This window comes from Heloderma suspectum, chromosome 4 (genome assembly GCF_057233095.1).
Source record: "Heloderma suspectum isolate Gila_16-S chromosome 4, 16-S_ref, whole genome shotgun sequence".
NCBI lineage: Eukaryota > Metazoa > Chordata > Lepidosauria > Squamata > Helodermatidae > Heloderma > Heloderma suspectum.
In genome coordinates, this window is record NC_139461.1 from 144,516,483 (window position 1) to 144,533,083 (window position 16,601).

The 16,601-nt window shown below is 44.4% G+C and overlaps 1 protein-coding gene and 1 long non-coding RNA gene across 7 annotated transcripts in view; one reads left to right on the forward strand and one right to left on the reverse strand.

The window, feature by feature from the left end:
- SYNDIG1 (synapse differentiation inducing 1) overlaps nt 1–8,431 on the forward strand; it is a 54,563-nt gene extending 46,132 nt beyond the window's left edge. For all 6 annotated transcript variants that reach the window (XM_084850771.1, XM_084850770.1, XM_084850765.1 and 3 more), the window contains one exon: nt 7,075–8,431. In XM_084850771.1, the coding sequence (XP_084706897.1) occupies nt 7,075–7,233 (159 nt within the window). In that variant the 3' untranslated portion in view covers nt 7,234–8,431. The remainder of the gene's footprint in view (nt 1–7,074) is intronic.
- On the reverse strand, nt 907–13,511 carry LOC146347499 (uncharacterized). The gene is made up of 4 exons (XR_014790313.1): nt 13,214–13,511; nt 4,009–4,108; nt 2,688–2,811; nt 907–1,815 (listed from the first exon to the last, which is right to left on the reverse strand). It is a non-coding gene; the product is annotated as an uncharacterized LOC146347499 (long non-coding RNA).
- Nucleotides 13,512–16,601: the final 3,090 nt, after the last annotated feature.

Below are 16,601 nucleotides of genomic sequence, written 5' to 3' on the forward strand. Positions count from 1 at the left end.
AGAAGATGGAATGTGATTATTGCTTACATAGTACAGATATTAAGGCAGTGCTTTAGTGTATAATTTACGTGCTTTCTGGTACATGAGTGCATTTGTAAGTGACTTCATATTTCCTTAGACTGATTTTTTTTTTTATCCTAGAATACATTCATATGAAGCACAAGACCAAGACAGTTTTCATATGAGACCAAAAAATTTTTAAAAAATCACAGAGGCTCTTCAATGCAGTTTTCCCCATCTGCTACTATTGTTAATGTGAAATAGGATCCAGCCAGCTCATGCCGTTGGTGTTTTTAAATGCCTGAACAATAAGGACCAAACTACATGTCCCTTCTTTTCTTTCTTACTCTAAGTGCAGGGGACTCAATCTGGATTGGAACCCTAGTGTGGAAGGTAGGGGGCTTTAACCCTTTGCCCCCTGCTGGATCTGGGCACCCATGCCTGCCATTTGCATTGCCAAAAAGTGATCCATTTGTTTTGATTAGTATTTGGCAACATCCATTGCAGGTGCGGTGTGCCTGATGTGGATTGAAGGAGAGGGCAAAAGGCTAATGCCTCCCCCGCCCCATCCCACTACTGTCCCATTCCAGGTCATGCTCCCTATGAGAAAATGATATGCCTGCACCTCTAACCCTGTGAGTTGGGATAGGTTACAAGACACCCATTGTCTATATTTTTCAGATGTAGGCTGCCACCACCCACGTATTAATAACTCTTACTTAATATTTAATAACTCATAACCTGGATATGTGGGAATCCACGCTTATGGCTTTTCTGTATAGGAAGGGATAAGGGCCTTTTCTAGAGCTTCCTGTGAACTCCTTAGAACCAGGCTGGCATGTTTGCCAAGCAGTCCAGTGCATAAGTGAGGCCAACCTTTAAAATAATTAAATCGACTCCAGTTTCCAATTAAGTATCTTTATTAAATAACCCAGCAGAGAGATGTTCAGAAAGGGTTTGTTGTTTTTAAAATAAAATGAAACATCAGACTAGCTAACTAGAACGTACTTATCAGAATCCCAAGAGTAGCTCACCAAATCAGCTTCCAGGTGGGGGGTGGGGAGGGATGAGGCCCACCTGCGGCTCCATACCATGGTTTAATCTGGTCATGTTGCTTTGCAAGCCAGCCAGCCAGCAACAAAGGACATTTCTTTCACAAACAAAGGTAATCCTATAGGGCTGGGCAGCTCCCAGAGAAGGACAGTCAAACTGACCAATTAATAGCCTGGGAATACCTGACTGTGCATTACAGGTGATTCCAGTATGTACATATTTAACATAAGGCTGAGTCATGGGGGAGATGGAAGGGAAGCAGCAGCAGCAGCCTGGAATGTATAGACATCCAGGTTGTGATATCTATAGCTGCCTGGCCATGTCCTTTGCTCAGAGACATTTCTAGAAAGCGGGGGGGGGGGGGGTTGCATTGGTCACACCCCCTGAGCTTACTTTAGAGTAAAAAAGATGTTGCTGCTGCCTATGTCGTTAAAGTAATGTGCAGTTTGGGCCTAAAATTTACCTCTAAACGCTGTCACTCTCTGACTGATCTATTTCCATTGCCTGCCTTTCTCCTTCCGCCCTGTGTCTCTGATCTTACATAGATGAGGTCAAGGCCTATGCCCATTATTTTGTTTGTGTGATTGTAGAGCGCTTAGTTTGTCTATAAAAACCAAAGGTGGCCATGTGGGCCATAAGAAAGATCTCCTCGGGGCCATCTTCATGGTTGATTGAGCGTAGAGTGGGAGCATTTCAAGGGCGTTCACATCACATAACGTCATCTATAGTCCACAGCCGTCCAGCAGCTTCTGTCCTGAAAAGCTGCATTTTCAGAAACTCCTTTTACTGTTTTTTTTTTTTTTAAGTTAAAGTGGCTCTGAAATTATTTTGCTGCTGGGTTGTCCCCCCCCCCCCCAGCATTAAATCCTGGGTGTGCCTCTGTGATGTGGCTGTGACCTGGCAGTGACATGGCCAAGGGGTGGGACCACCCTTCCCCCCCTTCCCTTTTTTCCCGATGCACAGTAGGGGCTTTTGGAGACTCCCTTTCCCACTTCCTGCTGTAGCCCCTCGCCCATTCACAACAAGCAGACTGCCTTTCTGGAGGAATCTGCAAGCCAGGGAGGGAGGGAGCAAGCAGGCGAGAGGCAGTGGGGATGGTGGGGTCAGGGATGCAGGAGCAGCTCCACTCTCTGCTGTTTCTCATTCATAAATCAAACGGGAGGAGGAAGCTGCCATCACCCTGCCCCAGGAGGGCGGCAAGTCCCATTGAAGTAAATTGCCATTCTGACAGGGAGGTATCGCACTTTGATGAATGGACAAGACAGGCTAGTTACAGAATTGGTATTACTTGCTCTCTGATTCCTAAGAGCCGGGGGAGCTGGGGTGGGAAACAAGCCTCTCTCGTCCGCTGAGCAGCACTTCCCGGGTTGATAATGTTCAGCAATCCTCCCAGACTTGGCCAACCCAACCCCGAAGTTTCAAGGCCCGTGTGACTGGAAAAGCAGTTTTTTGGTGCTTGTATACGCTGCTTTTCTTGCTTCATGTGTCCCTGACGGATCAAAGCTGATGTCATGAAAATGCAGATAATACCCCAACACACTTCTCATTCCATTGTTGTGATCCACAAGAGAACTCTTCACCAGGCAAGATATTACAAAAAGCAAGCTGGCAGGGATAGGGGGAGAAAGACTCACTTGATGTTGGAGTCCTGATATCTGCATAGTCAGAGTCTTAAGATGATATGGAGGATTTGCAGATATTCAAACTGGACTGCACCAGGTGATGTGGTGGTTTCAGATTTCAGTGCCCCTTGGACCACTGGGAACAAGAAAGAAGACCATAGAAGCTACCCCATTTGCTTTCTACTGACTTTGTTTTACCTAGTATAACATCTAAAATTATCTCCAGCTTTACTAATATAAAGACAGCCTAGTTTGTCGCTACTGTTTTCCACTAACCAAGGAACTTGTCTTGTCCACCCAGGATGGAAACAGTTCTGAGCTTAACAGCTGGATGATATTATTATTATTATTATTATTATTATTATTATTATTATTATTTCTTAGATTTATATCCCACCTCTCTTCCATCATGGAACTCAAGGTGGCTACATGTGGTTCCCAGGTGGTCTCCCCTCCAAGCACTACCAGACCCAGATCTGCTTCACTTCAAGCAAGGTGGCTGCCTCATGTGCCTTCAGACCATGCCCTGGAATATATTTTTTTTTAAAGGGAGGATCAACAATTGTCTGCTAAATATACCCTTCAGACATGCAAGCATATAGCATATGTGATCCTTTGAATGTCACTGATTCCTCCGAATTGCTCTTAGGCTTGCTGTCTTTGCAGCTTTCACAGCATTACTGCAAATACTGTATTGCAGAGAAAATAGTGGAGACAACTTATGCAAATGGGTGGGAATCCTCCTAATGGCATGGTAGACAATAAAGACATATAAGGATGATCAGTGCTGACAAATCCAAGACCTTGTACAAGGAAGCCTCCACTGCTGTCTTTAATTCTGTCAGCTGGCAAACACGCTTTGTGCTGTTAACTGATCGGAAGTCCTCAACTTAGAATTCTGCTTGTGTATTGTGCTTACCATGCCTTTTATTTATTAAAGCTCTTGGCCTGCTACTGAAAACATTTCAGCCTGAAGACAGTGTTAAATTGGCTGATCAGTCATTTCGATACCAACCACCGTCTGGCTATAGGATTTTTTTTTTTTAAGGAAAGTGCTGGAACTCATTGTTGCTACAGAGGTGCCCTTCAGGATAGCAAAGGAGGATTGATTGGAGAGGGGATTTTACTATGATGGCTAGGTGAGGTGGTGGCAGAGTTTGCCATTAAGCAAGGCAGAGTCACACTGATCTGGCCCACTCCAGTGTTACAGTATGACCTGGGCTGGGCAGACTTCAGACTTGTCAGATCTACATTGTTTTCTAGTAGAACACCCAGATCCTCTAAGCAGAGCCAGCTGCAAAAGACAATTAAAGAACAGGCTACCACTGTGTACATTTTTAGCCTAGGAGTGCTTCCAGATGGAGGGGATTCTAGTACTAGCAGCCGGAAGGCATCACGCAGCGATTCCGTCTTTGTTTTTCTTAATCGATTTTCTGCAGTAAGAAAAAAGACAGAAGAAGTGGTGGGAAACACAGGAGGGATAGAGTGGAAAAATGTGGTGAATGAGTCAGGATGATGGCATGATAAAAGTCTCACCTGAAAGCAACCTAGGAAATTGTTTTCAGCACCAGAACTACACTGAACTTACAGCCCTTTCACACAAAAGTCAACTCCTGGTTACTCCCAGCTTTCTTCATTTCAGCAATCTAATTTAGGTAGGGAAAGACATTTGGTTGTTGCTTTTGTTAAACAACTGGGAGTCAGACACCCTTGCTGATCTCCTGAAAATCTCCCAGATATCAGTAGATCCCAATCTACTTTTTGTCCACCCATGGATAGAAGCAGTGTTTTGTCCAGCTCCTGTTCAGTTCAATGGGACTTGTGCAGGAGAACTTCCCAATGGATTGTGCCCCTTATCAATTATTGGAAGAGGGATTTCCATTTGGCATTCCTTCTTCAAGCACCAAACTGTTTTGGGCCAGTTCTGGTTAGATTTACTGTAACATATTTTCTTGAAGGTAATATTGGGCCTATTCAGACATCATGCTAAGTCATGATGGTCAGGAGTTTTGAACCAACCATATTGGCTTAGCGTGATGTCTGAACAGGTGTCTGTCCCAACCATGGTGGTTTATTAACCACGGACTAACCATGTTCACTAACCACTTGCTGCAAGATGGTTAGTGGGCTCTACCATGGCTTAGTGTAATGTCTGAATAGCCTCCCTGGTTAACTGACAACTGCCATAGAGCTCTGTGGCAAGAGCGGCCAAAGAAGGAGTAGCCGCCGAGCACGAAAATGGCCGATAGCACCAAGTACCAAAATGGCCAACAGCACAAAGGCCACTGGGATGCTTGGCCACCCATCAGGAGGACTGTGGGTTCCTGCGAGAGGGAGGGTGGTTAGAGAATGGTTAGTCTAACCATGTTGTGGAACATGGTTACCTGCATGTGTGGCAGTGGCACTCGCAGTGGTTAACAGTAAGCACCGTGCACCATGTGCATCTGAACAGGGACATTATTTCTTCTAGGACAATACTGTACTTTAGAATTTGGGTTTTGCTGAGTGGAAACACATGTAATCAAGGGGGCAAGGTACTGGCAAGCTTTAGAAATAAAAGCCACACTTTTCCACATGATACAGCAAGCATGTTTTGAGCCATATATACCATATAAGCATTATTTCTTGGGCAGTTTTTGATAAAGCACCTGTATCTTCTTCCTTGCAGAGGGGTGCAAGAAGTTTGGAGGGGGAGAAGTTTTCAGTGGCCTTCCACTTCAGCTTTTATTTGAACAGCAATATTTAGACATGTTTGGTTTCTCTTAATAATATTACTATTTAGAGTCTTTCCTATTATTTAGATCCTATTCTCCTGGTAATATTATAATTTAGACCCTGTAAGCTGAGGCTGCTGTCCTATACACACCCACTGGAAATAAGTCCCACTGAACTCAATGGGACTTACTTCTGAGAAGGCATGGACAGGTTTGTGCTGTAACTCATCTACCATCTAAAAACAGAGATGGTGCTGACATGTCTGTGTACACTTAGCAGTGTCACTAAGGGTGGGACAAAGTGTTATGGGGAGATTCATGATTAGGATCTCCAGCATGAAAAAAAAATAGCGGTTGCATGGGCCCCCAAATGGAATTGGTGCTGGGGGGGGATGGGTTACCCTCCCCCACCCCCACTGCTATTGTCCTAAGATTGCCCCTAGCTCTGCAAAGCTATTTGCCCTGTGGGGGGAAATTATCAATATCAAATGAGCATCTTTAAGTCGTCCCCTCCCCGTGGGGCAAATAGCAGCTTCAGAGGAATGATTTTAATTGGAAAAAATGGCACGGCATCAAAGATTAACCTCTTCAATACTGTGGTCTCAATCCAGTTCAAGGGCCCTTGTGGCTGCTTATCTTTTTTTAACCATTAATTGGAATAAATAGAGTTTATTTCTAAGGCTGGGCACAGATGTACCAGTATATTGCAGTCACCTGTGGTCTTTTCTACCAGCATGTGAAATCTAGCTTTATCCCACCTTTATTGGTTCTGTAAGTTTTCTTGTAGCTGTGCAAAACAATGATTGGCTGACAGCTATTATCCCCAGCACACCACCCCCACACTGCCCAGAGCAATTTACAGGGTTTTCTTTTTATTTGCTTGTTCCTAAATGGTGCAAGAGCATTTGGTCATTTAACCATTCATTCTGCCCTTATTTTTAAAAGCACAATCCTTTACAAAATGCTGTAAACTGCTGGGAGGGGGGAACTAACTGCCAGTTAATCAGTACTGTGATCTGTCAGCTCTGCAACAAAATTAGCTTTTTTAAGACAAATGTTTGTTTATATTACAATTTGCTAATATATTCTTTTTTAAAAAAAACTTTTATTCATTTTTGAAAACTATTTGTTAAAACTACAGTTGACTGTGGAATCATATCGAGAACCACATAAAAAGAAACAGATCTACTAAACATCTGGTGTCCTCCAGATGTTTTGGACTACAACTCCCATAAGGCCCACCCAGCATGGCCAATAGTCAGGGATTCTGGGAGTCCAACACATCTGGAGGGCACTAGGCAACACAAACTGGAATTCATGCAGTGCAGTGCACAGCCAATTATTTTTTAAATGACAAATTTTGGGGGGATTTAAGGCTGGGAGCTGCAACTGGATACTCCAGAAAAGGATGTCAGGTAGTAGAAACCACATACAAAGTCCTTAGAAACTCTTACCTGGTATATCAGTTTGTTCATGACAATTTAATCTCTTATTTTCTTATGCCAAGATTTAATAGTAGCATGTGTTTGACCTTTACAGTGTTCTACCCTGGCAGTAGTTTAAAAAACGAACGCCTATATTTTTAATCAGTGTCTCTTCATGCTATAACATTAAGTTTCCTCTTAAAAGCTGAAGAGTGCGCCATCTCGAGGTTCATTAACGAGAGCCTTTTCCTCCTCTTGCAGACAAACAAAGCCATTGCTAAAGGGGACTTCCACCAAGCGAGCTCCAGCTCACGGCGAGCCCTCTTCTTGGCTGTGCTATCAATCACTATTGGAACAGGCATCTATGTAGGGCTTGCTGTGGCTCTCATAGCCTACCTGTCCAAAAATAATCACTTGTGAAACTCAAAGAGCTGGACTGCTACAGAGAACCACGGACCATAACATTTCAAATACTGCTAGTTTTGATGGTAACGAGGGATGCTGCAACTTTATACCATCTGAATTCTGAAAGGAATGTTCTGGATCTCTTCAACCTTTCCAGTTTATTTTGAATGTTGGCACTACTGTTGTTGCAAAAAGCCAAGAAATCCAGGTTCTTTCCAGAGATCAAGAGCTATCTTCAGAACTTGTTTCTTTGTAACTTGCTAGTGATCTGAGTTGGATGAAACCCAATGGGAGCTGTCAGCTATATTCCCTTGAGTGTGGGATTCGTCTGTCAAAAGGTGAGAGACATCTGAATGTACAGAGCTAAAGTTTGATGGGCTCCCAGTTGGCTGTTTGCTACATAAGAAAGCCAATTCCTCCCTTGGTTTTGGGAAGGAGAAACAGCTGGCTCAATCATCTCTTTCACCAACCCTCAAATATGAACAAACTGCAAAGTGAATGTAACAGGAAGAGCACAAGGCCCTTAGAAAAACAAAATGATCAGTGCTTCCCATTCCATCCCACGCAGAGGTGACCCAACAATGAGGCTAAGTAAAGTGGGGCTGTCTGAGGTGGCAAATTTGGGGTGTTATTAAGGGCAGCCAAGTGGGAGAAGGAGGGATCATATAACAAAGCTGCCAGGAAGGTCTCCTGCATACGCTGCACTGAAACTAACAGGTGCTGCACAAACATACAACAGTGTTTTCGTGCAGCTCCCATTCATCTCACTGCAGCTTATGCAGGGGAATTTCCTGGTGGAGTGCTAATGAAGAGATTTGGATTGTCTGCCTCAGGTGTCAAAGTGTCCTGGGCTGGCCCTGGTCTTCCCCTGACAATGGCTTGCTTGCAAAGCATGCAGCTCTTTCTGGCAGCATCTCCCTTCCTGAGTGGACTTTTCCAGCAACTAAATATAAGAAGCCCAGCTAAAAATTTCATGGCAAGAGATGAAATACCACACTGGAGCATGGATCAAGACAGAGCACTCTTGGCAAAGGGCATTGGGATACCATCCTAACGGCACAAGGACTCTGTCTTGGTTTATGGACTCTCAGCGGAGCACTGATGCAATGCGTTCCCCATTCTCTTGTGACAACATTCACCTGCTAAAAAGTGGAGCGGACAGTGGGCATATTGTAAAGAATGTAATTAATATTAAAAATCTACTGAAAATAGTAATCTTTATTTTGTGTATTACTATACGTCTGTTCCTTTTGGGGGGGTTGATCTCCTGAAGCAACATTTTACCCAGCTGTTTGCAGAATACTGTGAAACAAATCGTTGCAATTTTTTTTTTTTTTTTGTATACAGTGGGATTAATTTCATTTTTCTTTAAAGGGTACACAGATAATGGAACTTTTTTTCTGCAGGTTCAGGCAGTTTGTTACGGTATAAATATAAGATGTTGGTAGCTCTGCTTTGAGTGAGCCGAGTTTGCCGAGCAGGGAAAGGCTGTTAAGCCCCTGTGTTCAGACTGCCAGATTGCACATTTGAACGGGGGAAAAGGAGGGGAGTATTTCACTCAGGAACTCTTATTCTGTCCCTAGAACTCTTACTGGCCATGGGGTGGTGGCTTGGCATCTGTGTTACCAGTAAAACCATTGGATGTGTTGGCTGTTTATATTTTTGCAATGATTTGTCATGATTGATGGAGGTGCTACACTGTTGCTGTGGTCTCCTTAAAAATGGTAGTTATTCCTACACCACAGGTTGTTTCAGCGTTGTAACGAACAGGGCAGTGCTGCTGACTAAGAGCATCTCTACACCAGCCTAAAATACCACATTTAAAACGGGGCTTTCTGATTCCATTTTAAATGCAGGAACATGACTCCTTTTACACATGCTTCCTTCCCTCTTCTTTTCCCCCTCTTATCTGAGTCTTTGATATGTTCATTATACAGCCACTAGATGGTGCTGTGGTCTAGCGCCTTGTATTCCTCTTTTTTCGTCTTTTCACTAAGGGAACTCAAGAGGAACTTAAGTTCTGTAATTTGAGATAGCTCACTATCTCCAAACTTTTAAAAAATTGAATAAAGGTCATTTAGTGTGGGAGATGCCCTGAAGGTTCACGGCATCATCTAAAGGACCCTCATATGTCTGTGAGTGACTAATCTCAATAGCAGGATAAAAGCTTCATGTGAAGAAGCCCCGAGTATAATTAGAGTAGAGCATATGCATGGAGGCCTCTCCAGCTTGTTGTATGTTGTAGTGGTGGCCATCTTTCCATGATCAGGCTGTTCCCATCACTATTATACCACCACCACCCCACACACACATTACCAGAAAAGATCACAAGCTATTTCCAAGGAAACACCTGGGCAAGCTGTTCAAGCAAGAGAAAAGCTTCTGAGGGATCCAAGGGTTCCTATGGACACAGTTTGGGAACCTCTGCAATATAGTGTGATTCTCTGCATGCGTACTCAGAAGTAAATTACACTGACTTCAATAAGACTTACGTAGGACTGCAGCCTTAGATAACTAGAATTTAAACTAGACTAGTATCTGTTTCTCTGATTTGCATTTTGACTTACTTAAAAATTATAACAATTTTTTAAAATTGAAACTACAGTTGAACAGGGTGCAATCTACTTGAATTATTTACTGCACAATGAAACACTTAAAGTAACAGAAGATAATTGAGGAATATATTTGTACCCCACCTTTCTACCCCCCCCCCCCAAATGACACTCAGGATGGTTTATTAATGTTTGAATTGTAGTGTTTAAAACTAGAACAAATTCTTGTTTGCCTAGTGTGGAAAAGAGCCAACTTCCTCCAAAACCACCTCACTAAAAACAATGTCAGACTCAGCTTAATAAGGTTTCAGGCTTCACACTGACAAGAAGCAAAATGTGTGGTGGGCAAGGAACAGCCTCTGCCACTCCAGAAGGCTTATTTGCAAGCGCATCATGCAGAGTGCGTGAGCTGCCTTTCAAATGGGAAGGAGACATAACTGCGAGGCTCTCTTCCGAAACATGACAAAAAGAGAATGCAAAGCCACTCTTCTTACAGAGTAGCGCTCTGCATGGGAGCAGTGATATGATACATGAATATGAGCAAAGTTTGCTGTATGCAAACTTTGATAACATCAGAAAAAACAAACCAACAATACCTCAATTTTCTTTCACCATTTGAGGATAAGGATTTATGTGCATGTAATTAAATCTAAAATAAATCCTATGTCAGATATGAAAACAGGTATCAAGAATCTGGCTGCAAGTGAAGACAGTACCAGTCCTCTTCCCCATCTTCTCCGTACGTACGGTGGGGCGGGGGGTGAGATTGCACCTTCCCACCTTGCCCACCTGAAACATCTGTCCTGCCTCCCTGGACAGTAATACATGGACACACTACTTGAATAGGGTATGCACACACAGCCCTAATGTGCTGGGATGGCCAGATGCAAAAGACGACAGGATTCCTGTGCCTTTAGGAGTTGTGTACAGGGAATTTCAGCTCTTGCAGTTTGCCATGCAAATTTCTGTGTTGTTAAAGGTATAGAAGACCTGTCCAGAAAAAAAGAGTTAGGTAACCTCATTTTGGGTTGCAGATTGGGAGGTTTGGCCTGGTGTCTGCTGGGGCTAGCTTGTCTACCAGGGGCGCACAACTCCTCCTCACCCTGAACATTTGTAAAGAAATGTCTTCAAAGACACTGGAAGTTTCCAGTGCTAGCTCCTCCTACAAAGGTTTCCCAAAACGTCTCTTGGCTTAGTGGAGGGGAAACAGAAAGGAAAACACTGTACAGAAATTTTCTGAAGAGGCAGTCCAGGCCGTGCAGTATTCAGACTTGCATTGCAAGCACAATGCCTCCCATGCTCTGGCAGAAAAATGATTCTGTCTGGCCTAACACAGCCCCAACACATCTACTGTTCAGTTCAATGTACTCGTTGTTCTTGCACTGATCAGTGGATACTATGCTGAATTAACAAACCCCCAAAACCTTCATTGCGCCATAAATGGAACTAAATATTCCCTTTGTGTGGATGCAAACAACGCCAGCAAACAGTGCAATTGGACCACCAATCTTAGAAAGGGACTGGCGAGCCAAAATCTTTGGAAGCCCAACCCTGATGACGATTCTTCCCATGGATGATTCTTCCCGCCTCCATTTTGTGAATGTTTCTAAACTGAAGAGCACATTTTCTGCCGACAGTTGTAGCAACAATGGGGTTTAGTTCCTGTAAAACTTACCTGGGAGTGAATCCCATCAAACACAGTGGGACGAACATCTTAGGAGGTATACATAGGATCGCACTGTAACTTGGGGCCCATCTACATGGGAGGTTTATCCCGGTGTTACTACAGCTTACAGTCATCCCTGCCACATGACATCATCACCATTCCACAGCAAACTGACCTTTCCAGCCAAAAACCCACATTTTTTGCAAAGGTGCTTTGTGCCGCATTTTTCCTTTCACCCAGCTTCCACACAGTTCCAGTGGAATGCGCCCCATACTCCAGAATTAAATGTGGCTTACTACGTGTGTGTTTTGGGGGGTGTTTTGATGTTAAGAACGTAAGAAGAGCCCTGCTGGATCAGACCAAGGGTCCATCTAGTCCAGAATTCTGTTCACACAGTGGCCAACCAGCTGTCGACCAGGAACCCACAAGCAGGGCATGAGTGCAAGAGCACCCTCCCACCCATGTTCCCCAGCAATTGGTGTACACAGGCTCACTGCCTCTGGTGCTGGAGGTAGTACATAGTCATCAAGACTAGTAGCCATTGATAGCCTTTTCCTCTAGGAATTTGTCTAACCCCCTTTTAAAGCCACCTAAACTGGTGGCTATCACTACTTCCTGTGGTAGCGAAATCCATAGTGTAACTGTGCGCTGTGTGAAGAAGTCCTTCCTTTTTCATCTGTCCTGAATCTCCCACCAATCAGCTTCATGGGATGACCCGGATTCTAGTATTTTGAGAGAGGGAGAAAAATGGCTCCCTACCCACATTCTCCACACCATGCATAATTTTGTAGACCTTCTATCATGTCTCCCCTTTTTCCCAGCTAAACGATCCCAGCTGTTGTAACCTCCCATAGATGCTCCAGCCCCTTGATCATTTTAGTTGCCCTTTTCTGCACCTTTTGCAGCTCTATAATAGCGCTACAATATCCAGCTCTACAAAAAGGCAGGCTGCCCCTTTTGTTTCTTTTCCCACTGCATGCGTTCACGGCAGCCGCTAATCAGCTAATTGCTGAGAAAGAGGTGTTGGCTAAACATATCTACTCAGATGTTAGGAGCAGAGAGAAGAGGTGGGAAGCCCTTCTCCCAGGCTTACAGATGAAAAGATCAAAGGGAGGAGGAAAGTTGCAGTCATAAGTGCTTTTTCAGACATGCACAGGAGCGAATGATCGGGGCTTTGTAAACATGTCTTCTCAGATGTAAGGAGCAGAGGGGAACAGAGACAAGGGGCAAGCCTGCTGTTTTAAATCTCTGCTCTTACAGGAGAATGAGGGAATAGAAAGAGTTAATCTTCAGCTTCTCCCTACCTTGATCATTGGGGGGTGGGGGTGGAAATGGGCTGGTTCTCTCTCCTTTTTAATTTCTTTGCCTCAAGGAACAAGCTGGCATGGATAACCATGTCTACTCAGAAGTAAATCACTTTTTTTTTTACTCCTGAGAAAGTCAGCAGTTTGCTTTTGGGTTCCCTTTGTAAACAAAAAAAAAAACCGCCACACCTCCTCCTCCTCCTCCTCTCATCCCTCCAAAGGCTTACTAATGGCAAAAAAAAAAAAAAAATGAAGGAAACACTGATTGGCTGCCCCTGCCCCGCACCCTCAGAGAGAGTAGTTTTTCACTCATTCCTGCAATGCCCCCCTCTCCGATTCTCTCCTTTCTTTGCCTCAAGGAACAGCTGCTGAAACCGGGCCAATAACCATGTCTGCCGGGAAGTCGATCACATTCCGTTCGATGTGCTTTGGCTTCTCCCTATGCTGACCATTGGGAGTTTGGAAATGCGTACCTCCGTATCTTGTTCCCATCTGCTGCACTTCACCGAGTACGGAAAGGAGGACAGGGCCGTGGAGCAAGACCTCTGTTATAACTGCGCGCGCACACGGAAGACTGAAGGACCACAGAGCTTTTGATGAATTTTAAAGCTGATGTCCCCAATTCACCCTTCCGCCTGCCGAGAGCGGTGGCATGAAGGGAGCTGCTTGCTAACCGTGCCTACTGAGAAGTAACTCATTCTTGACCATTGTACTTCACTGAGCTCGGGAGCAGGACAGCGACCAGCGCAAGCCTCTGCCCGTCCATTGCCCGGCACCTACACAGTTCATGACGTTTATTCTACCGTGGGACTCCGCCCACCCAACCCCGAACCAATGCGGTTTCAGGCGCCGTTTGGCCCGTGCAAGTGTTGTTGTTGTTTTTTAATGTAGACATCGATTTAGTGGCTATCATCTGCTGCCTGAGAAGCAAACCCAAATCCGGATTTAAACGGAAATGCATCATAAAGCATCTCCGTGTGGATAGCCCCCCGTTTCTCTCCTAATCTGGCCTCTCCATTTTGGAGGCTATAATTCCATTCAGGGTTCAATCCTACCCACTTACCTTGGAGTAAGCGTCACTGAACTCAGTGGGGCTTACTTGGAGTAGACATGTTATTGTGTCTTTCCCGTACAAGTGAACCTTCCACGATATTTTTCACTTCATAATAAGAAAAAATGGATTTCCCTGTGGATATTCCCACTCAGTTGTTATTTTTCTGAAACCATAGTCCTTTTTATCACAATATTTTTATTCTAAAAATTCATTCCCTGCCCTTCAGCAAGTGCTGTATTATTTTCCCTAACTCATCTCAATTTTTTTTAAAATGTATAAAAATTGCCTTTGTTTGAACAACCTACATATGTAATATAAAAAGGTAAAGGTGTCCCCAACCAGTCGTGTCCGACTCTAGGGTGTGGTGCTCATCTCCATTTCTAAGCCGAAGAGCATGAAGTGGTCATGTGGCCAGCATGACTGAACATATGTAATATATACTATGTTAAAGTTTTGTGTTGGGGGGTTCTTCATCTGAAAGATTTGGCAATTATTGGTTTCTTAATACATTCATATTTTCTCCCCTTTAACTGTATTATTTAGTCCTTTCATATTCAAAGTTATACATTTTAGCATCTGGTATCTTATTATGCCTATTAAAATGAAAGGAGGATGCTGTCTATAATTAGCTGCTGTATGCTCCAACCCCTAACCTCCCTAATAATGCGCTGTGATTTCTCTAGGATTATGTGCATCGGGTATAATGGTATGTTTTGATTTATCATTCCTGTGTGCTGTCTGTGGTAATATGGAAGCTTCCAGTTTTGCCTTGATATTACAACCTCTTTTCTTTGAGTTTCCTCTTTGAGGATATGACATGATGCTGTGTGTGTTGTTCAGTTTATCAAAACCTAAGGAGCCTTTGGGAGATGGTAGGGAGAAAAGAACTGTTATGTACTTTGGAAATGCTGGAACAACATGGCATGCAGCCACCATGTTTAGCTGCCAACATGCTTATTAATGAATGACAGAAAGCAAGCCAAACAAATCCTCTGATCACTATTCTAAACAAACAAAACATTCCCAAAGTGATCAGGCCACTGGGAAAAATTGAAAGCTGTGTTGGACAGATTCCGAGGCAAGCTAACTAAACTGATCTCTTTTATTTACAGGAGCTTGTCATAGGCAAAGGATACCTACATTGCATTTTACACCTGCAAAACAGGTCCCAGAGAATCCTCTTTTGAATAGCAACAAATCTGGATTTGATGGGGCCCTTGTTAGAAGGCTGTTAGTCTAAAGAAATTATTCAGAATAGGAGCCCCAGACCAAATCCAGCCAGCTGCCCTCACTCAGTTGTCCTCAGTTGCCAACCCAGAGGCAGCAGAAGTGTTATAGCGGAAGCTCTCTGGGCGGTTCACAAAAATTAAAACCAAACAGCACACAATAAAACAATTTAAAATATATAGAACATTAAAACCACAATATAACAATACAACCACAATAAAACCTAGCAGCAGTGCAGGAGTTTAAAATACAGATTTAAAACAGCAAAGCTAAAAATTTAGAAAGCTAAAATGCTAAAAAGCCTGGGAAAATAAAAAGGTCTTCACCTGGCGCCGAAAGGAATACAATGTAGGTGCCAGGCGAACCTCACTAGGGAGCTCATTCCAGAGCCGGGGTGCCACAGCAGAAAAAGCCCTCCTCCTAGTAGCCACCCGCCTCACTTCCTTTGGCAGGGGCTCACGGAGAAGGGCCACTGATGATGATCTTAAGGTCCGGGCAGGCACATATGGGAGGAGGTGATCCTTCAGGTAACCTGGCCCCAAGCCGTTAAGGGCTTTGAATGTTAACACCAGCACTTTGAATCGGGCCTGGAAATGGACTGGCAGCCAGTGCAGCTGGAAAAGTACTGGCGTAATATGAGCTCGCAGGCCAGTCCCTGTTAACAATCTTGCTGCCCTATTTTGGACCAGCTGAAGTTTCCAGACCGTTTTCAAAGGCAGCCCCACGTATAACGCATTGCAGTAATCCAGACAAGAAGTTATCAGAGCATGGATAACTGTAGCTAGGCTATCTCTGTCCAGATAAGGGCGTAGTTGGTATACCAGCCTAAGCTGATAAAAAGTGCTCCGTGCCACTGAGTTCACCTGTGCCTCAAGTGACAGTTCTGGATCCAAGAGCACCCCCAAACTACGAACCTGATCCTTTAGGGGGAGTGCAACCCCCTCCAGAACAGGTTGAATATCACCTAGCCGGGCAGACGAACCACCCACTAACAGTACCTCCATCTTGTCTGGATTGAGTTTCAGTTTATTGGCCCTCATCCAGTCCATTACGGTGCCCAGGCACTGATTCAGAACAGCCACTGCCTCACCTGGTTTTGATGAGAAAGAGAGGTAGAGCTGGGTGTCATCTGCATATTGATGGCACCTCAGCCCACACCTCCGGATAACCTCCTCCAGCGGTTTCATGTAGATGTTAAACAGCATGGGGGATAAAATAGAGCCCTGTGGAACCCCATGGCACAATTGCCATGGCACAGAGCAGTAATCCCCCAGCACCACCTTCTGGAATCGGCCATCCAAGTAGGAGTGGAACCACCATAGTGCAGTGCCTCCAACTCCCAACCCAGACAACCTATCCAGAAGGATACCATGGTCGATGGTATCGAAAGCCGCTGAGAGGTCCAGGAGAATCAACAGGGTCGCACTCCCCCTGTCCCTCTCCTGGCAGAGGTCATCCCATAGGGCGACCAAGGCAGTTTCTGTTCCAAAACCAGGCCTGAAGCCCGATTGAAATGGATCTAGATAATCCATTTCATTCAACAGTGCCTGGAGCTGTCCTGCAACCACCCGCTCAAGCAC